Source organism: Brassica rapa, unplaced genomic scaffold (assembly GCF_000309985.2).
Source record: "Brassica rapa cultivar Chiifu-401-42 unplaced genomic scaffold, CAAS_Brap_v3.01 Scaffold0621, whole genome shotgun sequence".
Taxonomy (NCBI): Eukaryota; Viridiplantae; Streptophyta; class Magnoliopsida; order Brassicales; family Brassicaceae; genus Brassica; species Brassica rapa.
Window position 1 is genome coordinate 9841 of NW_022610561.1, and position 25870 is coordinate 35710.

Here is a 25870-nt window from a genome sequence, read left to right on the forward strand (position 1 = left end):
ATGCGCCTGATTGGATGAGGGAAAGTATGGTGAGGAGAGCTTGTGTATCTGCCTTTTTAACTGTCCAGATACACAACCTTGCTTGCTCTTCCTTTCCAGCTGTAGCCAGCCTGTCGTGGACCATTCTAACCAATCCCATACTTCCCATACTTGGCGCCAACTCTTGTTTGAATCTTCTTGCCACCAAAGCATCTTCTTGATTCCATTTGATGCTTCTCACCATCCCGGACTTTGTGCATTCATATTAGAGCTTCTCCTTGGCTGTACGGACTTGCCATAACCATACACCAATGCCCTATATTTGCATAGCCCTCAAAAAGCTTCAAATGGTCGAGTCCATCAGTCTTGAGTTGATCATGTCCGTACAGGCCGTACCATCCGTACGGCCGTCCGTACCGGCCTCGCCCTTAAGCTCCCAAACTCCTCCAAAGATCTCCCAACTCTGATTACTACTTTTCTTGATCACTATCTTATCTTTGTACTAGCTTCACATCTCTTCTGAAGCTTCATAGAACTCTTCTTAACATCTTCTAGAGCTTGCCCTATTATTGTACAAGCTCCATCTTCTCTTCAGTTCAACACTCCCCCTCAAGCTTTGACTTTAGGAGATCCTAAGCCAAGCTTGGAACTCTGAAGAGTCTCCCTCATTAAAAACCTTACAAGGAAAACCCATTGGGACAAAACCTTGCAAGGGAAAAAGAGTAGAGCTCTTCAAAGCCTAGGGATTAGCCAGTGAGCTCTTGTGCCTTAGAACCAGTGTGGTTAGACACAAGAAGCTCTGGATCACGGCCTAACAGGTGCAGAAACTCTTCACAGTTTTGTGCACACTTCACACTTCACACTTCAGCTTCACCTCTTCATGGAACCGGTTTGAAGTCTCCCCCTCTCAACTGACTTCACAGCCATCTTAGAGAAGCTAGGACACGACCAGATCATCTTCAAAACACAAGTGAGGCTGATCAACACTTCACACACGGCTTGCCCTCTTCATAGAACTGGTTTGGATCTCCCCCTCTCAACAGACTTCTCAGCCATCTTAGAGAAGCTAGGAACTGACCAGGAACATCTTTAGTGAGGCTCAAGCAATGGTACCTGATACATTATCCCAAAGGTGCATCAGTACCTATCAAAAACAAGAAAATGAATATCCTGCATCACACTTGATGCACACAATCTCACAATTCAATCATAATCATCTTAAGTATCTTTTCAAGCACAAGCAATGAATAAGATGAATGAAAAAGATTGAAAAGAGTTTTAAAAAGTCTAAGGGAACTTCCCTTGTGTTTTTGTGAGTTTCCAAACTCTCTCAATGCACCATCTTCATGGCATCATCAACTTCTTGGAAAGGCAGAATGGATTCATCAGCTTCTCCTCAATCACCTCTCATTGAAGCCGCATTGATGGAGAGCCTTCCTCCTCACTCGCCAAGGCTGCTCTGAACAGCCTCTTGCCTAGACACGCCACTGACTTGGTCCGGTTGATGATCCTTGTAGAAGCTTTTGCAAAAGACTTGTTACTGACCATGGATCATATGCATTAAGACTCCCCCTCAAGCTTAGAACCAAGACTAGAAGGAGCTAAGCTTGTGATGATCCTATGCATCTCCATGGTCTAATAACTATCATCTTTCATGATAGCTTTCTTCTTGTGAGTTTACTCTCTTCCTTAACCAGGAACTAGGGTGTTTGAATCACCATAGAGAGTCTCACAAGACACACCTCTCATTGCATAATGACCCATGCTACACTTCCTATAGACTAAGGACTAGATATGTCCAATGGTATTATGCAATGGCTATCTCTCATTGCATACTCAATCACACTACACTTCCTGTAGATTATGGACTAACATGTCCTAGTGATGATATGCAATGGCACAAGACCTTTGTCTCTACATTCTTGGTTGATGGCGAGTTACATGTATCACTTCCCTTGTGTACCTAACACCACCAAAACTCAATGCAAGATCAGATCATCCCATTGGGATCAAACCAAGATCATCCATCCTGTTTGATCACCAATGCCACAATAATATAGGATACTTGAAACAAGCTAGACAATCAATTCAGTTTTTTTTTTTTTTTTTTTTTTTTTTTTTTTTTTTTTTTAAATGCAACAATAGATGAATGCATTAGGTTACACTAACTATATGAATGAAACAGATTCAATCCAACATGGAACACAAGTCTAGATGATACTTCTGCAATTAAGGCGACAAGAGTGACTCAATTCATGCTTATGCTCACTAGTTTTATCAAGGCCAATGATTCAAGTAGCTTAGACATACTTCTAAATGCTTATACGACATCACTGATGGATTTAACTATGGCATAGCAACAATCAGAACTGGACTGAGTCAAGACAAGCAGATTTCAATTTCTAACAATGACAATGCAAGTTCTATACAGTTCTCTAAATGCAAAGCTTATATCAGTACATTTGCAAGTTAGGCTCATTTTTAAATGCATTACTACATGAATGCACAATCTTAAAGCATTAGCTATATGAATGCAACAGGTTCAATCCATGAGTAATATTAAAGCTCTGCACAACAGTTTCAATCAGAACCAATGATGCAAGCAACTTAGACAATTTCTAATTGATGCAAGACTTTCATTGATGGATTAAACATAGGCAATAGCATCAGATAACACTAGGATTGAACTTAGACAAAACTTAGACAGTATGAGATATGCTTATGTATGCAAAAGAACTTATCAATCATGATGCAAGCAGCAGAGACATTCTACTCAATTCTACACCACATTCATGATGATTCAAGCTATGACAACACTCAAGACAATGCAATAAACAGAACATGAGATTCTGGGACTCTAGACATTACTTACTATCAATATGACAATGCTGTTGATCAGAGTTAAGTATATGAGAAGAGGAGCTAAGGGAGTTAAGGCATTAGAGGAAGAGATGAAGTATGGAAGAAGAGGTGAGTTTGGGTTGAGTGATCCGTACAAGGCCGTACAGGCCGTACCATCCGTACATAGGACATCAACCAAACTCACCAAGGTAAAACTAAGTTACCAAGGTAACTTAGTGGAGAGGAGGATAAGCTTTGGAGTGGATAAGACCGCGGAGGAAGAAGGGATGAGGCGCGGACTGACAGTCTGGCATGGACTGGAAAGTAAACAGCATCTATGGGAAGATGCTAGATGCCTCACACACTTGGAGAAGCTCATTGGCCAGATTCAAATATAGGCTCCTCCTCCTTTTGACTTCACATGCTTTCCTTATCCTTTGTAATCGAAAACCCTAAGCTCACCTTACTATATATTGTAACCCAAGATCATTAATGAAAGTTAGATAGTTCTAATCACTAAATCTCTCTACACATTTCACAATGATTCTCCATTAGTCTCATAATCTCTTACTCTCTCTTAATCTATCTCTTATTCTCTTATAAACTCAGATTCTACTTTACATTTCTCAAAAGTCATATGGTATCAGAGCCAGGTTGATTTCAATCTGAGTTCTTTGGTGTTTCTCTTAAAGATTCAAACTTGAAGCTTTAAGAGATCAAGTGAGTGTGTTTGGAGTGTTCTTGAGAGATTCGACATCACAAAGGTTTCAACTACTTTTTGGGAGATCTTTTCTGGTTCTTTGGAGGTTCTTTGAAGATACAAGACAAGATACAAGGTGGGAAGCTGGGGTTGCGAATCTGAGGTCCAAGATCAAGTCTTTTGCAAGCTATTGAAGTGAAGCTATTGAAGATGGAAAGCGGAATGAAGATGAAGGTTGCGGTGACTTTCAAGGGAAGTAACTACCTAGTATGGTCTAGGATGGTGAAGACTGCTGTGGGAAGCAAGGGTTTATGGAAGCACATCACATCTGGTGAGGCTCCTAAGCTGATTACCCAAGAAGGAGACAAGGAGAGTGTCTCGGAGAGTGAAGCTGAGAAGTGGCAGCAAGAAGACATGATGGTGATGTCAGTTCTTCATGCCTCGTTGGAGCCAGCTATACTGGATGCTTATAGCTACTGTGAGACAGCCAAGGAGCTGTGGGACACACTGAAGAAGGTGTATGGAAACACTTCCAATCTGAGCCGTGTGTTTGAAGTAAAGAAGGCAATCAATGGGTTGTCTCAAGAAGACATGGAGTTTACCAAGCATTTGGGAAGGTTCCGGTCACTGTGGTCTGAGTTGGAGATGCTTAGGCCAAGTACACTTGATCCAGAGCTCCTAAATGAGAGGCGTGAGCAGGACAAGGTCTTTGGGCTCCTACTCACGCTGAATCCAAGCTACACTGGTCTAATCCAGCACATGTTGAGGTCCGAGAAGCTACCTGATCTAGAGGAGGCGTGTGCTCAGATACAAAAGGAGCAAGGCTCCATTGGCTTGTTTGGAGGCAAGGGGGAGCTGTCTCTTGCAAATGCTGTGCAATCTGATCATGAAGAGACTCCACAAGCCAACAAAGCAGCACACGGCAAGTATGAGGATAGGAAGTTCAATGGCAATTGTGATCATTGCAAGAAGCATGGACACAAGAAGAGCCAATGCTGGATACTTCATCCTCATTTGAAGCCGGCGAAGTTCATGAAGGAAAGGGAGGCAAGGGCGCATGTATCTGATGGAGCAGGACCATCTAACCGTGGAGCTGAAGGAGAGGGACGTGAGGGTGATGGCAAGGCACTGGTGACATACTCAGCAACTCCTAACATCCGCGGCAATGATCAGGACTTCATAAGGAGATCCGAGATGGATGCACTCATCAAAATGCTCAAGGAGAATGGTAACATTCATGGGTACTCATTTGGTGCATCAATGATAGCTAGGACTATAGATAATACTTCATATGTTACTGACATTGCTAGGATGAATAGCATTAAGTGTAGTGACAATGCTAGAGCCGAGTACACCTTTGATAGAAATGCTAGGATGTATCATGAGCTTAAAGCATTTAGATCACCATTGAACCTGTGTCACACTGCTAGCAACATAACTAAGCCATTAATTGTTGATTCTGGTGCATCTCATCACATGATTAGTGATACAAATCTCATTAAAGATATAGAACCAACTAATGGACATGTTATGATTGCAAATGGAGATAAGATACCTATTAGAGGAATAGGAAACTTGAAATTGTTTGACAAAAACTCTAGAGCTTTCTATATGCCTGATTTCACATCCAACTTGTTATCTGTCAAGAAGTGCACAACTGATTTGAATTGCAATGTTATATTCAGCCCTAATGATGTGAAGTTTCAGGATATTGAGAGCAGCCAAATGATTGGAAAAGGAATCACTAAAGGAGAGTTGTATTTGCTTGAAGAACTTGAACCTGTTTCCAATCACAAATGCTCATTTACTTCTGCTTCTAGTTTAAATAAAAATGCATTGTGGCATGCTAGATTAGGACATCCCCATGGTAGGGCTTTGAACTTGATGTTACCAGGTGTTTCATTTGAGAATAAGGATTGTGAAGCTTGCATTTTAGGCAAGCATTGTAAAACTGTTTTTCCAAACTCTACTAGTGTTTATGATAAGTGCTTTGATCTTATACATTCTGATGTTTGGACTGCACCTTGCATATCTAGGGATAATCATAAATACTTTGTGACATTCATTGATGAAAAATCCAAATACACCTGGTTAACTTTAATCCCATCAAAAGATAGAGTGATAGATGCATTTAAGAACTTTCAAGCTTATGTGACTAACCATTATCATGCCAAGATTAAAATTTTTAGATCAGATAATGGAGGAGAGTATACAAGCTATGCGTTCAAGAGCCATCTGAATCATCATGGGATCTTGCATCAAACAAGCTGTCCTTATACTCCACAACAGAATGGGGTGGCTGAGAGGAAGAACAGGCACCTGATGGAGGTAGCTAGATCACTGATGTTTCAAGCCAATGTCCCAAAGAGATTTTGGAGTGATGCAGTTGCAACTGCATGCTACTTGATCAACCGGATTCCTACTAAGGTGTTAAAGGATCAAGCACCATTTGAAGTTCTCAACAAGCACAAGCCATCAGTAGAGTACCTAAGAGTATTTGGGTGTTTATGCTATGTGCTGGTACCAGGAGAGTTGAGAAACAAGTTAGAAGCCAGAAGCAGGAAGGTAATGTTCATTGGTTACTCAACAACTCAAAAAGGATACAAGTGTTATGATCCGGAAGCTAGAAGAGTACTTGTATCTAGAGATGTGAAGTTCATTGAAGAAAGAGGATACTATGAGGAGAAGAATCAAGAGGAATTGAAAGATCTCACATCAGATAAGGCTGGAGTCTTAAGGACTATCTTAGAAGGTCTAGGCATCAGCATGAACCAGGATCAGTCTGCGAGAGGTGGGGGTCAAGGAGGAAGCTCAAGTGAACCTCTTAGAGCTACACAAACACCTCACCTTGATCATGAGGGGGGAAGTGAACCTGAAACTCAAGAAAATGGCCAAGAAGGAGTCGGCTTGAGTGAAGAAGGAGAAGAGATCAACTCAGGTTCTCATCATCAAGGTGAGCAAAGCCAAGAAGATGAAGAACATCAGAGTGGAGTTCAAGAACCAAGTACACAAGATGAACCGGTTCAAGAACAAGAACAACCTGTATTGAGAAGAAGCACAAGGCTGAGGAAGGATCCTTCCAGTTGGGTAAACACGCGAGTGTACTACAATGCCCAAGCTGTGGAGCATCCCTCTCAAGCTGTGTGCTCCTTTGCTCAATACCCTGAAGAACATTGTGCTTTTATGGTAAATTTGGATGAGAATTACATTCCAAGAAGCTATGAAGAGGCAGTAATGGATAAGGAATGGAAGGAATCAGTTGGAGCTGAGGCAGGAGCTATGATCAAGAATGATACATGGTATGAGAGTGAGTTACCAAAAGGGAAGAAGGCTGTGACTAGTAGATGGATCTTCACAATCAAGTATAAGGCTGATGGAACAGTTGAGAGGAAGAAGTCAAGACTGGTTGCAAGAGGTTTCACTCAAACTTATGGAGAGGATTACATTGAGACCTTTGCACCAGTAGCTAAACTACACACAATCCGGATTGTATTAAGCTTGGCTGTGAATCTTGGATGGGGCTTATGGCAAATGGATGTGAAGAATGCATTCCTACAAGGAGAGCTGGAGGATGAAGTGTATATGCATCCACCTCCAGGCTTGGAACACTTAGTGAAAAGAGGGAATGTGTTGAGACTGAAGAAAGCTATCTATGGACTGAAGCAATCACCAAGAGCTTGGTACAACAAGCTGAGTACTACTCTGAATGGCCGAGGTTTCAAGAAGTCTGAACTAGACCACACCCTCTTCACTCTCACTACTCCCTCAGGTATGATTGCACTCCTTGTGTATGTTGATGATATCATTATCACAGGGAGTGATAAGGAAGGTATCATAGCAACCAAGGAGTTCCTTAAATCCATGTTTGAGATTAAAGACTTGGGAGAAATGAAATACTTTCTTGGAATTGAGATATGTAGATCCAAGGAAGGTCTGTTCATGTCCCAAAGGAAGTATACACTTGATCTTTTGAAAGGTGCAGGGGCTTATGGAGGCAAGACAGCAAGGATGCCTATGGAGGATGGCTACAAAGTCCCACGAGAGGGGGAGGTTGAAGACAGCAAACCTTACCAGGATCCTAAACTCTATAGAAAACTAGTTGGTAAATTGATTTACCTTACCATAACTAGACCTGACATCTGTTTTGCTGTGAATCAGGTGAGTCAACATATGCAAGTGCCTAAGGAGCATCACTGGCGCATGGTGGAGAGAATCTTGATGTATCTCAACGGCTCACCTGATCAAGGAGTTTGGATGGGGTGCAATGGGAGCACTGAAGTGGTTGGATACTGTGATGCGGATTGGGCTGGTGATAGAGCAGACAGGAGATCAACCACAGGCTATTGCACATTCATTGGAGGCAACTTGGTTACTTGGAAGAGTAAGAAGCAGAAGGTGGTGTCTTGCTCAAGTGCAGAAGCTGAGTATAGAGCTATGCTGAAGCTGACCAATGAGCTGGTGTGGATCAAGGGCATCTTGAAGCATTTAGAGATTGATCAAGCCACGCCAATGACAATGCATTGTGATAACCAAGCTGCCATCCACATTGCCTCCAACTCGGTGTTTCATGAGAGAACCAAGCACATTGAAGTGGATTGCCACAAGCTGAGGCAGATGATCATCTTAGGAGTCATCTTGCCATGCTACACAAGGAGTGAAGATCAGTTGGCTGATGTGTTCACCAAGGCTGCGAGACAGAAGACAATGGAGTCCATTCACATCAGGTTGGGCCTCATTGATCTTGGGAAGAGAAGGAGCTGATCCCCTTTGGCTGTGAGGTCTTTACTCTTTTTCCCTTATCAAAGTTTTATCCCAATGGGTTTTCCTTGGTAAGGTTTTTAATGAGGAAGATCTCATAGCTGTCCAAGCTTAGACTTTCACAAAGCTAAGCTTGAGGGGGAGTGTTGATCAGAGTTAAGTATATGAGAAGAGGAGCTAAGGGAGTTAAGGCATTAGAGGAAGAGATGAAGTATGGAAGAAGAGGTGAGTTTGGGTTGAGTGATCCGTACAAGGCCGTACAGGCCGTACCATCCGTACATAGGACATCAACCAAACTCACCAAGGTAAAACTAAGTTACCAAGGTAACTTAGTGGAGAGGAGGATAAGCTTTGGAGTGGATAAGACCGCGGAGGAAGAAGGGATGAGGCGCGGACTGACAGTCTGGCATGGACTGGAAAGTAAACAGCATCTATGGGAAGATGCTAGATGCCTCACACACTTGGAGAAGCTCATTGGCCGGATTCAAATATAGGCTCCTCCTCCTTTTGACTTCACATGCTTTCCTTATCCTTTGTAATCGAAAACCCTAAGCTCACCTTACTATATATTGTAACCCAAGATCATTAATGAAAGTTAGATAGTTCTAATCACTAAATCTCTCTACACATTTCACAATGATTCTCCATTAGTCTCATATTCTCTTACTCTCTCTTAATCTATCTCTTATTCTTTTATAAACTCAGATTCTACTTTACATTTCTCAAAAGTCATAAATGCAACAGCAAAACAATTTCAGTGCAATTAGCCTAGACATTCTACTAGAAGCTATAAACTCTTAATGGAATTAGGGAAAGCACATAGTATAATCAGGAGATAAACCTATCAAGACATATTAAGATAGATGAGATTAGGTTTACTCCCTTGGTTAAGATGATGAGGAGTGGTTCTCAAATATACCACTTGAATCCTTACTTCTTCTTCTTCTCTTATTGCAATCACCCTTCTGAATTCACCACCATGATGGAATGCTTGTGGATGCTTCAGCTACTTCTTCAATCACCTCACAATAGAAGCCGCCTTGGTAGAGTAGCCTTCTTCTTCACACAGCCAAGAGTGCTCTGTCTTAGTTTGAGCACCCTCTTGAATAGGCACGCCACTGCCTAGACCCGGTTGGCTTCTTCTTCAGTTACTTGCAATGGTAAGAGGAAGACCAGTGAGCTTCAAGTGAGTTTTACAACCATCTGCGCTTCACCCTTCTTGTAGTAACTCTCCATTGCACACACAATGGACACCATTCTTTCTCTTTAAACTCGGATTTGATGATGAACTAGGAACACCTTTTGTGAACCTGAAACATCACTCAAACTCTAGCCAAGATAAGACAAAATTGCATTGGGATCAATTCTTGACTTCATCAAGTTTGATCACCAATGTCTCAAGCTTTATAACATTAGAAAGAATCAAGACAATGTCAAGTTCTTATCTATGCAAGCAACCATTCTCTAAATACTAAGCAAGACCTTATCAGATTCAAGTCAAAGTATTTAGGCAATTTTAATCACTCCTTAATATGCAACTTAGACTTTAATCTAAATGCAACAATCCAAGGCAGCAACAAGGCAGTATGCATTAATCTTAACAGTTTCTATCTCATGAAAGCAAGTATGATTAGATAATATAATCTATCATCTTAACAAGACAAGTTAATTTAGAGCTGACATTAAGCATTTACCATTTTCAATAGTATTGATGTCAAAACTTGATTAATAAATCATCAAGTTTGATTCCCAATATCACAAGCAATGCAACAGATAGACACAAGGCATTATCAAGTTCTATTCTTTGCAAGCTAGCTCTCTAAGTACAAGCAAGATCCTAACAGATTCAAGACAAGTTACTTAGGCACTTTTAAAAGCTTCTTTACTCAGCACTTTAGACATGAATCTAATGCTTCAATGTAAGACAGCCACAAGACTATATGCAACAGTTTTAAATTCAGTTTCAATCCATGTATACAAGCAGATTCAGTTAATCACACTAAGCATCACTATGAAACGAAGCTAAGCATATTAATCACATTCAGTCACCAAACAATGCTCTTAAAGTATCTTGGGACAGATTCTAAACATTTTAATTTATCAATCTTTAACAATCCTCAGGTTTTCAATCACATCACACATTCTAACCAGTCAACAACACAAGCTCATTATCAAGATGGTTTATAGAATCGCTTACAGCAAGGAACCAGGTTGATTCCTTTTGCATTTTCTGAACCCAGCCATGAATTTTGTTGAATCTAAGAGCCTGGTTTGACCCCCATCTCTTTCTCCTTCAGTTCATGGCCACCATCTTGTATTCCCCACCCAAATAACCCCTCCTTTCTTCAAGCCTTCAACACGCCAACTTCTAGATGGCTTTCTCTTGGAAACCAGATGAGAAACAGCTCTTGAAGCAAGGCGCCCTAGAGGTGGGATAACTCAACCTCTCCATACACCTTTGCTTCCCGTGAGAATCTTCATTAGGACAGGTAGGGACGGCTGAGAGACAAGGAGTACACGCCATGGCTTCAGTCTTCTTTTTCCTCTTGAAGAAACAAGATCCGGATGAACATGTCTTTAAGGTTTGGCTTTGGTTTTGAGCTGAGGGTAGAGCTGGTGTTGTGTGGAAGCTACAGCTCAGGTTCTGATGAACCTGGCTCTGATACCATGTGATTTTTAAAGAGATCTCTACTCTGGTAGTATGTGTGTGTGTATAAGCTTCAATGAAGAATGATTAGAGCTTGTTCTAGGTGATATAGAGAAAAGGATTAGTGAGAGTGTTTATGAGTATGTGAGAGACTTAAGAACAGAGATTAAGAGACTTAAGAGACTAGAGAGAGACTGAGAGAATAAGAGACTGAAGATTAGAGAAGGAGAAGGGAAACCCCCTTACTCACTTAGTCTTTACAAATCGACATCCTTAAGCCTTTATACTAGCTTTACAACTTAGAAAACCCTAGCTAAGAGATAAGGTAAGAAGGGTGGAGATCTTCTGGTTTGAATTGGATGCTTCAGATCACTCTTGGTGCTTTACTAGCTGTTTGTATGCGCCTGATTGGATGAGGGAAAGTATGGTGAGGAGAGCTTGTGTATCTGCCTTTTTAACTGTCCAGATACACAACCTTGCTTGCTCTTCCTTTCCAGCTGTAGCCAGCCTGTCGTGGACCATTCTAACCAATCCCATACTTCCCATACTTGGCGCCAACTCTTGTTTGAATCTTCTTGCCACCAAAGCATCTTCTTGATTCCATTTGATGCTTCTCACCATCCCGGACTTTGTACATTCATATTAGAGCTTCTCCTTGGCTGTACGGACTTGCCATAACCGTACACCAATGCCCTATATTTGCACAGCCCTCAAATAGCTTCAAATGGTCTAGTCCATCAGTCTTGAGTTGATCATGTCCGTACAGGCCGTACCATCCGTACGGCCGTCCGTACCGGCCTCGCCCTTAAGCTCCCAAACTCCTCCAAAGATCTCCCAACTCTGATTACTACTCTTCTTGATCACTATCTTATCTTTGTACTAGCTTCACATCTCTTCTGAAGCTTCATAGAACTCTTCTTAACATCTTCTAGAGCTTGCCCTATTATTGTACAAGCTCCATCTTCTCTTCAGTTCAACACTGTCCTTATACACCACAGCAGAATGGTGTAGCTGAGAGGAAAAACAAGCACTTGATGGAGGTTGCTAGATCAATGATGTTTCATGCAAATGTCCCAAAACGTTTTTGGAGTGATGCTGTGCAGACTGCTTGCTATCTCATCAACCGGGTTCCAACCAAGATATTGAAGAGTCTGTCTCCATTTGAAGTGTTGAACAAGAGCAAACCTGTCATTGATCACCTACGTGTCTTTGGGTGTGTGTGCTATGTCATGGTTCCAGGAGAGCAGAGAAACAAGCTGGAGGCAAAGAGTACTAAGGCTATGTTCATTGGTTACTCTATCACTCAGAAAGGGTACAAATGCTATGATCCTGAAGCAAGGAGAGTGACGGTATCTAGAGAAGTGAAGTTTGTTGAAACAAAAGGTTATTATGAAGAAAAGGAGTGGGAAAATCTGAAGGATTTGTCTCAAGCTCCATCTGATAAGGCAACAATACTGAGAGTGTTGTTGGAGAAGCTCGGGATAGGGTTGTCCCAGGATCAGGAACCCGGCAGGAGAGAGCCTTCCAATCAGACTGGTGGAGCTGGAAGAACAACTCCTCTTGATCATGAGAGGGGGAATGGAACTGAATCTGGTGAGCAAGAGCAAAACCAAGAAGATTCAGGTCTTCATGATCAAGTTGAGAACAATGTTCAGTCTAGTGGAGAAGTGGATGAGGTTCAGTCTAGTGGAGAAGTGGATGAGGTTCAGTCTAGTGGAGAAGAACAAGTTGGACCGGCCAGTTCAGAAGAAGAGCAAGTGGAGCCGGCTAGTGTGCAAACTGAAGATCAGGTTCAAGCTTTGAGGAGGAGCACAAGGATAAAGAGGGATCCTTCAAACTGGGTAAACACGAGAGTGTACTACAATGCCCAGGCTGTGGAGCATCCTTCTCAAGCCGTGTGTTCCTTTGCTGAATTTCCAGAGGAGCATTATGCCTTTATGATTAGTCTGGATGAGAGTTATGTACCAAGGACTTATGAAGAAGCTATGTTAGACAAGGAATGGAAAGAATCAGTGGGAGCTGAAGCAGGTGCTATGATCAAGAATGATACATGGTATGAGAGTGAGCTGCCTAAGGGAAAGAAGGCTGTATCTAGTAGATGGATCTTCACAATCAAGTATCTAGCAAATGGACAGATTGATAGGAAGAAGACCAGATTGGTTGCAAGAGGATTTACACAGACCTATGGAGAGGATTACACTGATACCTTTGCACCAGTAGCTAAGCTGCACACAGTTCGGATTGTGTTGTCCATTGCAACAAACTTGGAGTGGGATTTGTGGCAAATGGATGTGAAGAATGCTTTCTTACAAGGTGAGCTAGAGGATGAGGTATACATGCTTCCTCCTCCTGGTCTTGAGCATCTAGTAAAACCAGGAAATGTTTTGAGATTGAAGAAGGCAATATATGGGCTTAAGCAGTCTCCTAGAGCTTGGTACATGAAGCTGAGTACAACTCTCAATGGGAGAGGATTCAGGAAGTCTGAACTAGATCATACACTCTTCACTTTGGTTACTCCATCAGGGATCATTGTGATACTGGTATATGTGGATGATTTGATTATCACAGGGAGTGATAAGGCTGGGATTAAAGCCACTAAAGAGTTCCTCAAGTCTGTGTTTGATATCAAAGACTTGGGAGAGATGAAGTATTTCTTGGGGATTGAGATATGCAGATCCAAGGAGGGTTTGTTTATGTGTCAAAGGAAGTATACAATGGATATGCTGAAGGAGACTGATGTACTTGGAGGAAAGGTAGCCAAGACACCTCTTGAAGAGGGGTATAAGGTCTTACGTGAGGGGGAGGTTGAAGAGAACCAGTTGTTTGAGGATGCTAAGCTGTATAGGAAGATGGTTGGCAAGCTGATCTACTTGACTATTACCAGGCCAGATATATGCTTTGATGTGAATCAAGTGAGTCAACATATGCAAGCGCCAAAGGTCCATCACTGGAAGATGGTTGATAGGATACTAAGGTATCTGAGTGGAACGGCTGGACAAGGAGTTTTGATGGGCTGTAATGGCAGTACAGAAGTGGTTGGGTATTGTGATGCTGATTGGGCAGGAGATAGAGTGGACAGGAGATCAACTACTGGGTATTGTACATTCATTGGAGGGAACTTGGTTACTTGGAAGAGTAAGAAGCAGAAGGTTATCTCTTGTTCAAGTGCTGAAGCTGAGTATAGAGCCATGTTGAAGCTGACAAACGAGTTGGTGTGGATCAAGGGGATCTTGAAGCATTTGGAGATTGAGCAGAGTACTCCTATGACTATGCATTGTGACAATCAAGCAGCTATCCACATTGCCTCCAACTCAGTGTTTCATGAGAGAACAAAGCACATAGAGGTGGATTGTCATAAGGTGAGGCAGATGATTATCCTAGGAGTGATTCTGCCATGTTATACAAGAAGTGAAGATCAGCTTGCAGATGTGTTTACCAAGGCAGCGAGATTGAAGACAATGGAGTCCATACTATCCAGGCTTGGACTCATTGATCTTACTCCCAGGAGCTGAGCCCCTTAACCATGGAGTCTCCACTCTTTTTCCCTCATCAAAGTTTTATCCCAATGGGTTTTATTTGGTGAGGTTTTTAATGAGGGAGGTCTTCATGGTTTCCAAGCTTGACTTGTTCCACATGGTCAAGCTTGAGGGGGAGTGTTGAGATGAGGTAATAAAGAGAGGAGACATTGATAGAGAAAGAGGATTGAGGCATACAGTAACTTTGGAGTTTTACCACAGTAACTTTAGTTTTACTGTGGTAACTCAGTTAAAGCTTGGAAAGTGATCTTGCTTCACTTTGGAGAGTTTACCCACGACCAGAAGCTCTTGGATAAGGAAGGAGCAGTCTGGATAAGGTTTCCTCAAGCTAGAGAGGCTGGAGACAGGCTGTAAAGTAGACAGCATCTAGTAAAAGATGCCAAAGGGATCAAGCATGTGAAGACTCCCATTGGATGCTTTTGGATGGCTCTCTTTGACTACACATGCTCTGAAACTCTTTCTTATCTTTCTGATTTCGAAATGTATTGTCTCACACACATAAATATGTTGTAAACCTCATCTTTAATAATTAATGGAGTTTTGAGTCTCTCTCTTTATTCTCTCACTAAAATCTCTTAATCTCTTTAATCTTTTCATCTGATTATCTCTGATTATTTGTATCATGCTCTAATACACAAAAGTGTATAATTTGAAAGTGGGATAACTTCTTCATCCCAACTCCTATGAGATTTATTGAACTTCCTGGTGATTCTCCACCACTTTATGTATCCAAATCAAGCTTCTCACAAAGAGATTCATCCTGGTTTGATTGGATTGACGAAGAAGTTGTCCTATTCCCAAACTGGGAAACTGGAATCACCTGATTTGAAAGTGGGATAACTTCTTCTTGCCAACTCCTATGAGATTTATTCAACTTCATGGTCATTCTCTACCACTTTATGTATCCAAATCAAGCTTCTCACAAAGAGATTCATCCTGGTTTGATTGGAACGACGAAAAAGTTGTCCTATTCCCAAACTGGGAAACTGGAATCACCTGATGTGAAAGTGGGATAACTTCTTCATCCCAACTCCTATGAGATTTATTCAACTTCCTGATTATTCTCCACCACTTTATGTATCCACATCAAGCTTCTCACAAAGAGATTCATCCTTGTTTGATTGGATTGACGAAGAAGTTGTCCTATTCCCAAACAGGGAAACTGGAATCATCTGATTTGAAAGTGGGATAACTTCTTCTTGCCAACTCCTATGAGATTGATTCAACTTCCTGGTGATTCTCCACCACTTTATGTATTCAAATCAAGCTTCTCACAATGTGATTCATCCTGGTTTGATTGGAACGACGAAGAAGCTGTCCTATTCCGAAACTGAGAAACTGGAATCACCTGATTTGAAAGTGGGATAACTTCTTCATCCCAACTCCTTTGAGATTTATTTAACTTCCTGGTGATTCTACACCACTATATGTATCTAAATCAAGCTTCTTACAAAGAGATTCATCCTGGTTTGATTGGAACGACGAAGAAGCTGTGGTATTACCAAACTGGGAAACTGGAATCACCTGATTCGAAAGTGGGATAACTTCTTCATCCCAACTCCTATTAGATTTATTTAACTTCCTGGTGATTCTCCACCACTTTATGTATCCAAATCAAGCTTCTCACAAAGTGATTCATCCTGGCTTGAATGGAACGACGAAGAAGCTGTCCTATTCCCAAACTGGGAAACTGGAATCAACTGATTTGAAAGTGGGATAACTTCTTCTTGCCAACTCCTATGAGATTTATTCAACTTCCTGGTGATTCTCCACCACTTTATGTATCCAAATCAAGCTTCTCACAAAGAGATTCATCCTGGTTTGATTGGAACGACGAAGAAGCTGTCCTATTCCGAAACTGGGAAACTGGAATCACCTAATTTGAAAGTGGGATAACATTCTTCTTGCCAAATCCTATGAGATTTATTCAACTTCCTGGTGATTCTCCACCACTTTATGTATCCAAATCAAGCTTCTCACAAAGATATTCATCCTGGTTTGATTGGAACGACGAAGAAGCTGTCCTATTCCGAAACTGGGAAACTGGAATCACCTGATTTGAAAGTGGGATAACTTCTTCTTGCCAACTCCTATGATATTTATTCAACTTCCTGGTGATTCTTCATCACTTTATGTATCCAAATCAAGCTTCTCACAAAGAGATTCATCCTGGTTTGATATGATTGACGAAGAAGTTGTCCTATTCCCAAATAGGGAAAGTTGTATCACATGATTTGAAAGTGGGATAACTTCTTCATCCCAACTCTAATGAGATTTATTCAACTTCCTGGTGATTCTCCACCAATTTATGTATTCAAATCAATCTTCTCACAAAGTGATTAATCCTGGTTTGATTGGAACGACGAAGAAGCTGTCCTATTCCGAAACTGGGAAACAGGAATCACCTGATTTGAAAGTGGGATAACTTCTTCATCCCAACTCTTATGAGATTTATTCAACTTCCTGGTGATTCTCCACCACTTTATGTATTCAAATCAAGCTTCTCACAAAGTGATTCATCCTGGTTTGATTGGAACGACGAAGAAGCTGTCCTATTCCGAAACTGGGAAACTGGAATCACCTGATTTGAAAGTGGGATAACTTCTTCATCCCAACTCCTATGAGATTTATTTAACTTCCTGGTGATTCTACACCACTTTATGTATCTAAATCAAGCTTCTTACAAAGAGATTCATCCTGGTTTGATTGGAACGACGAAGAAGCTGTGGTATTACCAAACTGGGAAACTGGAATCACCTGATTTGAAAGTGGGATAACTTCTTCATCCCAACTCCTATTAGATTTATTTAACTTCCTGGTGATTCTCCACCACTTTATGTATCCAGATCAAGCTTCTCACAAAGAGATTCTTCCTGGCTTGAATGGAACGACGAAGAAGCTGTCCTATTCCCAAACTGGGAAACTGGAATCAACTGATTTGAAAGTGGGATACCTTCTTCTTGCCAACTCCTATGAGATTTATTCAACTTCCTGGTGATTCTCCACCACTTTATGTATCCAAATCAAGCTTCTCACAAAGAGATTCATCATGGTTTGATTGGAACGACGAAGAAGCTGTCCTATTCCGAAACTGGGAAACTGGAATCACCTGATTTGAAAGTGGTATCACTTTTGAGTAATGTAAAAGATAATCTGAGTTTAGATAAGAATAGAGAAGAGATTAGAGTAGATTTAAGAGATTAAGAGACTAATGGAGAATCATTGTGAAAAGTATAGAGAGATTGATTTGTTTAGAACTGTCTAATCTTTATTAATGATGAGAGACTACAATATATAGTGAGGCTACAAGAGACATAAGGGTTTTCGAAATCACACTATTGCAATGGATAGGATTCTACTTTAATTCAAACTGTCCAATTAGCTTATCCTTGGATGTAAAGCACCTTTAGCTTTATCCAGCAAGTGACAGCCTGTCTCTAAGCTCTTCCTTATCCATCTTAACGTAAACCAGTGTGGTAGAAGATCAGAGTTACATCTCCTAAGTTACCTTGGTGTGGTAACTTCCCTTTGGTGAGTTTGATCGACCCTAATGGTACGGTCAGTACGGCCTGTACGGCCTGTACGGCTTAGGTCGACCCAAACTCATTCCTCTCCAACTCCTTACTCTTTCCCAACCTCATCTATTACTCTCAACACTTCTCATCATCCAATGCCTTCATATTAACAAGTGGGATAACTTCTTCTTGCCAACTCCTATGATATTTATTCAACTTCCTGGTGATTCTTCATCACTTTATGTATCCAAATCAAGCTTCTCACAAAGAGATTTATCCTGGTTTGATTGGATTGAAGAAGAAGTTGTCATATTCCCAAACAGGGAAACTGGAATCACCTGATTTGAAAGTGGGATAACTTCTTTTTGCCAACTCCTATTAGATTTATTCAACTTCATGGTCATTTTTCACCACTTTATGTATCCAAATCAAGCTTCTCACAAAGAGATTCATCCTGGTTTGATTGGAACGAAGAAAAAGCTGTCCTATTCCCAAACCGGGAAACTGGAATCACCTGATGTGAAAGTGGGATAACTTCTTCATCCCAACTCCTATGAGATTTATTCAACTTCCTGATTATTCTCCACCACTTTATGTATCCAGATCAAGCTTCTCACAAAGAGATTCATCCTTGTTTGATTGGATTGACGAAGAAGTTGTTCTATTCCCAAACAGGGAAATTGGAATCACCTGATTTGAAAGTGGGATAACTTCTTCTTGCCAACTCCTATGAGATTTATTCAACTTCCTGGTGATTCTCCACCATTTTATGTATCCAAATCAAGCTTCTCACAAAGTGATTCATCCTGGTTTGATTGGAACGACGATGAAGCTGTGCTATTCCCAAACTGGGAAACTGGAATCACCTGATTTGAAAGTGGGATAACTTCTTCTTGCCAACTCCTATGAGATTTATTCAACTTCCTGCTAATTCTCCACCACTTTATGTATCAAATGAAGCTTCTCACAAAGTGATTCATCCTGGTTTGATTGGAACGACGATGAAGTTGTGCTATTCCCAAACTGGGAAACTGGAATCACCTGATTTGAAAGTGGGGTAACTTCTTCTTGCCAACTCCTATGAGATTTATTCAACTTCCTGGTGATTGTCCACCACTTTATGTATCCAAATCAAGCTTCTCACAAAGAGATTCATCCTGGTTTGATTGGAACGACGAAGAAGCTGTGCTATTCCCAAACTGGAAAACTGGAATCACCTGATTTGAAAGTGGGATAACTTCTTCATCCCAACTCTTATGAGATTTATTCAACTTCCTGGTGATTCTCCACCACTTTATGTATTCAAATAAAGCTTCTCACAAAGTGATTCATCCTGGTTTGATTGGAACGACGAAGAAGCTGTCCTATTCCGAAACTGGGAAACTGGAATCACCTGATTTGAAAGTGGGATAACTTCTTCATCCCAACTCCTATGAGATTTATTCAACTTCCTGGTCATTCTCCACCACTTTATGTATCCAAATCAAGCTTCTCACAAAGTGATTCATCCTGGTTTGATTGGAACGACGAAGAAGCTGTGCTATTCCCAAACTGGGAAACTGGAATCACCTGATTTGAAAGTGGGATAACTTCTTCTTGCCAACTCCTATGAGATTTATTCAACTTCCTGGTGATTGTCCACCACTTTATGTATTCAAATCAAGCTTCTCACAAAGTGATTCATCCTGGTTTGATTGGAACGACGAAGAAGCTGTGCTATTCCCAAACTGGGAAACTGGAATCACCTGGTTTGAAAGTGGGATAACTTCTTCTTGCCAACTCCTATGAGATTTATTCAAGATCCTGGTGATTCTCCACCACTTTATGTATTCAAATCAAGCTTCTCACAAAGTGATTCATCCTGGTTTGATTGGAACGACGATGAAGCTGTGCTATTCCCAAACTGGGAAACTGGAATCACCTGATTTGAAAGTGGGATAACTTCTTCATCCCAACTCCTATGAGATTTATTCAACTTCATGGTGATTCTCCACCACTTAATGTATTCAAATCAAGCTTCTCACTATGTGATTCATCCTGGTTTGATTGGAACGACGATGAAGCTGTGCTACTCCCAAACTGGGAAACTGGAGTCACCTGATTAGAAACTGGGATAACTTCTTCATCCCAACTCCTATGAGATTTATTCAACTTCCTGGTCATTCTCCACCACTTTATGTATCCAAATCAAGCTTCTCAAAAAGTGATTCATCCAGGTTTGATTGGAACGACGATGAAGCTGTGCTATTCCCAAACTGGGAAACTGGAATCACCTGATTTGAATGTGGGATAACTTCTTCATCCCAACTCCTATGAGATTTATTCAACTTCCTGGTGATTCTCCACCACTTTATGTATCTAAATCAAGCTTCTCACAAAGAGATTCATCCTGGTTTGATTGGAACGACGAAGAAGCTGTGGTATTCTCAAACTGGGAAACTGGAATCACCTGATTTGAAAGTGGGATAACTTCTTCATCCCAACTCCTATGAGATTTATTCAACTTCCTGGTGATTCTCCACCACTTTATGTATCCAAATCAAGCTTCTCACAAAGAGATTCATCCTGGTTTGATTGGATTGACGAAGAAGTTGTCCTATTCCCAAACTGGGAAACTGGAATCACCTGATTTGAAAGTGGGATAACTTCTTCTTGCCAACTCCTATGAGATTTATTCAACTTCATGGTCATTCTCCACCACTTTATGTATCCAAATCAAGCTTCTCACAAAGAGATTCATCCTGGTTTGATTGGAACGACGAAAAAGCTGTCCTATTCCCAAACTGGGAAACTGGAATCACCTGATGTGAAAGTGGGATAACTTCTTCATCCCAACTCCTATGAGATTTATTCAACTTCCTGATTATTCTCCACCACTTTATGTATCCAGATCAAGCTTCTCACAAAGAGATTCATCCTTGTTTGATTGGATTGACGAAGAAGTTGTCCTATTGATGTGGTCATGGAAAGCACCAAGGACTGGAAGCATGAACCTGAACCTGAAGAGCTTGTAGCTGAGGATGCAACCTTGAAGAACATTTGGAAACAAGAAGAATACATTAGTCTTGGCCGAAGCTTGATCATCCAAGACACCTTAACCATCATTCAAGCTACTCCACCCTCAAGCTGATCATCATCTAGGCAAGTAGCTTGTGTGTGCTCTTTTCCTAACCTTTGGTTTTGTCCCACTGGGTTTTCCAAAGGAAGGTTTTTAACGAGGCCACAAGTCTACTTCTCCTATCTCCTAGATGATTGATCTTGGTCTGTCCACATGAAGACCTTATGTTATATAATTTTATCTAAGTTTTTATGCTATGTTTTTATTTTCGAAAACTCTAGTCTTTGTTGTGTTTCCAAGGGAGCCTTGTCTTTATTTTCTTTGTATTTTCGAGACCTTGTGCATGTACAAGGCTTCTCCTTTATATTCTGGTCGGGGCCCCTTGTATCAGTATCCATCTTTTTATCAAAAACCTTTGTTTTCTCTTTTCTTCTTGCTTGTCGAGTTGATTGAGTGTTGGTGTGTAATATCCAACTTCTGGTGTGTAATATCCAGAGACTAAGGGCTCTAGTTTGGTGTGTCATATCCAATCTATTGCCTAGGAGTATCAAGGAGCCTTTCTGCAGCCTCTTGTGTCACCATTCGATCCACATACCTTGAGAAACTTGAGTCTTTTGATTCGTTTCTGCAAGGATTATCCCATCTGTTCCAGAGCATCATCCTAGGATCTCATCAAGTGGTATCAGAGCAACTCTGGAAGGGAAGTGTTTGTTTTCTCTCTGATTTTTGATTTGATCTCTTCATATTCTGTTGTGATTTTGATCGATCTGTGTATCTTGTGTAAGAATCTGTCGAATTAGGGTTGATTAGATCTTGTTTTGGGTATTAGACTGTTCGGATCCTTGTTGATCAAATTCTCTGATTGTGTTGATCTAAATCTGTTTGTGTGATTCCGATCTGTTCTTATTGTTTTAGATCTGTTCTTACTTGATCTAAAACTCATCATCTGTTATCATATCATCTCTGATCTTGTGTTGTTTGATCTCTTGAAACCTGATCCGTGCAGTGCAAGTTTGATTGATTTCGTTTTTGTTATTTTTCTTTTGAAAAATCTGCTCTTGAATCTGAAATCAAAATCTATCTCTCTACTTTTGTGGTCTAGTTCGAAAATCAATCTGATCTGTTAGGTTTGTTTTGGCAATTTGAATCTGTTTTGGGATTTGTCGATTGAAGTTTACTGATCTGTTCTTGTTTGGGTTATTATAGATCGATTGTATCTGTTGTTTCTGTCTGTTTTTGATTATCAAACTTTTTCTGATTATCAACCTGATTGTGTTTGAATTTTTATTCTCGATTTGATCTGTTCTGATTGTTGTCTAAATCCAATAATTGTGATCTGTTTTGTTAGAACTACTTACTGGCTTAATCTTTCTCTTGTCTCAGGTACCATGGCAGGAGATCAAAAAGGAGAACTCAGTAAGAAAGAAAAGCTTTTTTTTGAAGAATTCACAGCCAGTATGGATAAAGCCTGCAAAGATCAATTGAGAAAATTTAGACAAGACATACAGCAGCAAAGGAAAGGCAGATCATCCAGAGATGAGTACAAGAAAAAGGAGTTTGATCAGATGGACAGAAACCGGAAGCATGCTGGATTGAAATATCAAATTCCTTCTTTTCATGGCAAGGCTGATCCTGCTGCATATGTGGAATGGGAAGAGAAGATGGAGTTGATTTTCGACTATCAAAGCTATGCTGAAGTAAAGAAGGTTCAATTAGCTACTGCTGAGTTTTGTGGTTATGCTTCAAGCTGGTGGAAGCAATTGGTGTCGTCTAGAAGACACTATGGAAAAGAACCTGTTGCAACCTGGCTTAAATTAAGGGCTTTGATGCGTCATAAGTATGTTCCAAGACAGTACCACAAGGAAGTGCTTCGAAAACAGTCTGAAACAAAGCCATGCTCTGCAAACTCAGTCCAGGAACAACAAGGCAGGATCAGATCAAGATCAACCGGTGTTATTGGTTTACCTAGCAAGACAACGAGCTGGTTCTGTGAGGAGGACATAAAGAAGCTGTCTCAAGTGATTATGGATGTGGAGAAACAATTCAGGGAGACCCACACTACACGTCCATCCTCAGAAGAACAGAACCAGGAGTTAATCACTTCAGTCTCAGAACTTAATTCAGCAGAGCCGGTATCAGCTACATCTATTCAAGGAGATCAAGCCAAAGAATCATCAGCTGCCATTCAGAAAGATGAGCAGCCTGTTCAGAACGTCATGGTTCCTTTCAAACAAGCCATGGTACCAGAAGAGACACCCAGGGAACCACAGACAGCTTGCAAAAAGAGACAACTGATTGTCTTTGACCCGTGTGATTTCCAAAAGACATTCTTGGGTATTTTTCTGTCCAATCCCTTTGTCTGGAACAAGACCAGAGCAGTAGAGCTTTCAAGACACGAACTGGGCATGGAACATGTTGTATTTGAGCCTGGAGGAGAGTTGTGGAATCACAGGAACAATCCCATAGTGATTGAGAAGAAATCGGCGGCAACAACAATTGTTTTTGGTGATCTTTTACCCTCTGAAGCTAAAGGGATGCACGTCTCAGCTCAGCAAGATTTTCACTACGAAACCAATTGGAGAATGTTACCCACTCTTTCCTGGATCCAACAAACCGGAAAACGCGGCAAATGGCCACCTGATCATCAAGATATTGTCAATTCCGCAAAACATATCGGTTTAGCCAAATTCTGTGAGCTGCTTATATCAGATTGGGCTGGAAGGTTACAGATCTACTTGTGGAAACCTGGAGCATATGACAGCACACTTATCATCCTTGGAGAGTGCTCTGCTCGTGCTAGAACCAGCTTGGGTAATAAGGAGTTGGAAGCTGATCAAAATGCCTTGCTTCCTGATCATGTCAAGGTGTGGAAGCCACCAGATTTGCAGAAGCTTCAATACCATTTCAGAGATTGTCAAATCAAGAGTGGAGATGGAGATTTCATTAGAGTAAATAGTGAAGTGATTACTGGAGTAGGAGGAAAACTCATGTTTTCTTCTCAAATCAAGGAGAAACCACCAGATGGACTCAGTCTACATCAATCTCCAAATAAATCAGCCCGAGGTCAAACAGTTTTGAGTGCTATACTTTTCGAAAGGAGAGGCTATAGTAATGATCAGAGTATCAAGAATGGATCCTTGGCTAAATTGAAGATGCAACAATCAAATCTTGGAAGCTGTCTAGCCGCCAACTCTGACATAGGAGCAGTCCGAGGATCATATCTCAGCAACCAGAAGGAATTAAGCAACAAACTCAACTGCAGTGGAAACTACACTCATCAGGGTCTCATGTCGAACTGGAATCATGTCCAAAGCTTCTCAAATGAAAGAGTTATGGGCTCTACAAGACGGGTGATTCTGTGTTTGCTTTGTCTGAATTTTTCTGAGTTTAGAACATCTCAATCCTATCTATGGCGACCAGGTGAGCATGCTAAGGTAACTAATCATGTTTTCAAGAGTTGTTTTATTGATTACACAGATATGATGCACTTGTTTTTGCCAAAAGAGTCATGTGCAGATTATATGGAAGCTTTGAAGCATACCAAGGGAAAGAACAAGCGTGAGGAAGACAAACGTTTCAAGCCGCCTGATCTAAACCAGGAGAGACATCAGGACATCACTTGCTTCATCCTCATCAAAGAAGCACCTCCAGATGCAGCATACAAGCCAAAACCGATAAAATACAACTTTGGGATAAGACTCTTACTCTATGATGTTTTTGCTTGTGTTCACTTATCTTGTTTCAATGTATCATGTTTAAGTAATGCCTCAGGAGTAAGGAGAGCCAAATGGATCAGTCCCTTCTATATAATAGAACCAGTCAGCGACAATGCCTATCAAAGAGGCTTGCAAGGTAAGTGTAATCTGATTATAAACTCTGATGTTACTGACTTGGTCCCTTCTATTGCAGGTAACACAGATTTGAGGACAAATCTTTTTGAAGTGGGAGGGGATGATGTGATCATGGAAAGCACCAAGGACTGGAAGCATGAACCTGAACCTGAAGAGCTTGTAGCTGAGGATGCAACCTTGAAGAACATTTGGAAACAAGAAGAATACATTAGTCTTGGCCGAAGCTTGATCATCCAAGACACCTTAACCATCATTCAAGCTACTCCACCCTCAAGCTGATCATCATCTAGGCAAGTAGCTTGTGTGTGCTCTTTTCCTAACCTTTGGTTTTGTCCCACTGAGTTTTCCAAAGGAAGGTTTTTAACGAGGCCACAAGTCTACTTCTCCTATCTCCTAGATGATTGATCTTGGTCTGTCCACATGAAGACCTTATGTTATATAATTTTATCTAAGTTTTTATGCTATGTTTTTATTTTCGAAAACTCTAGTCTTTGTTGTGTTTCCAAGGGAGCCTTGTCTTTATTTTCTTTGTATTTTCGAGACCTTGTGCATGTACAAGGCTTCTCCTTTATATTCTGGTCATGGCCCCTTGTATCAGTATCCATCTTTTTATCAAAAACCTTTGTTTTCTCTTTTCTTCTTGCTTGTCGAGTTGATTGAGTGTTGGTGTGTAATATCCAACTTCTGGTGTGTAATATCCAGAGACTAAGGGCTCTAGTTTGGTGTGTCATATCCAATCTATTGCCTAGGAGTATCAAGGAGCCTTTCCGCAGCCTCTTGTGTCACCATTCGATCCACATACCTTGAGAAACTTGAGTCTTTTGATTCGTTTCTGCAAGGATTATCCCATCTGTTCCAGAGCATCATCCTAGGATCTCATCACCTATTCCCAAACAGGGAAACTGGAATCATCTGATTTGAAAGTGGGATAACTTCTTCTTGCCAACTCCTATGAGATTGATTCAACTTCATGGTGATTCTCCAC

At 41.0% G+C, this 25870-nt stretch overlaps 1 protein-coding gene across 1 annotated transcript; it reads left to right on the forward strand.

The window, feature by feature from the left end:
- The first annotated feature begins 21578 nt into the window (after positions 1 to 21578).
- Positions 21579 to 25170, forward strand: LOC117130662. Its single transcript, XM_033283390.1, has 2 exons — positions 21579 to 24454; positions 24539 to 25170. Exons 1-2 carry the CDS (start codon positions 22423 to 22425, stop codon positions 25162 to 25164), a joined length of 2658 nt encoding a protein of 885 aa, XP_033139281.1. The 5' UTR covers positions 21579 to 22422; the 3' UTR covers positions 25165 to 25170.
- The last annotated feature ends 700 nt before the right edge of the window (positions 25171 to 25870 follow it).

What these genes read in the sequence shown, in the direction of transcription:
- LOC117130662 (XM_033283390.1), top strand. Translation starts at nt 22,423, where the DNA reads ATGGCAGGAGATCAAAAAGGAGAACTCAGTAAGAAAGAAAAGCTTTTT. An exon ending in ATCCTATCTATGGCGACCAG is followed by an intron (nt 24,455 to 24,538) that starts GTGAGCATGCTA and finishes TTTTGCCAAAAG; the next exon opens with AGTCATGTGCAGATTATATG.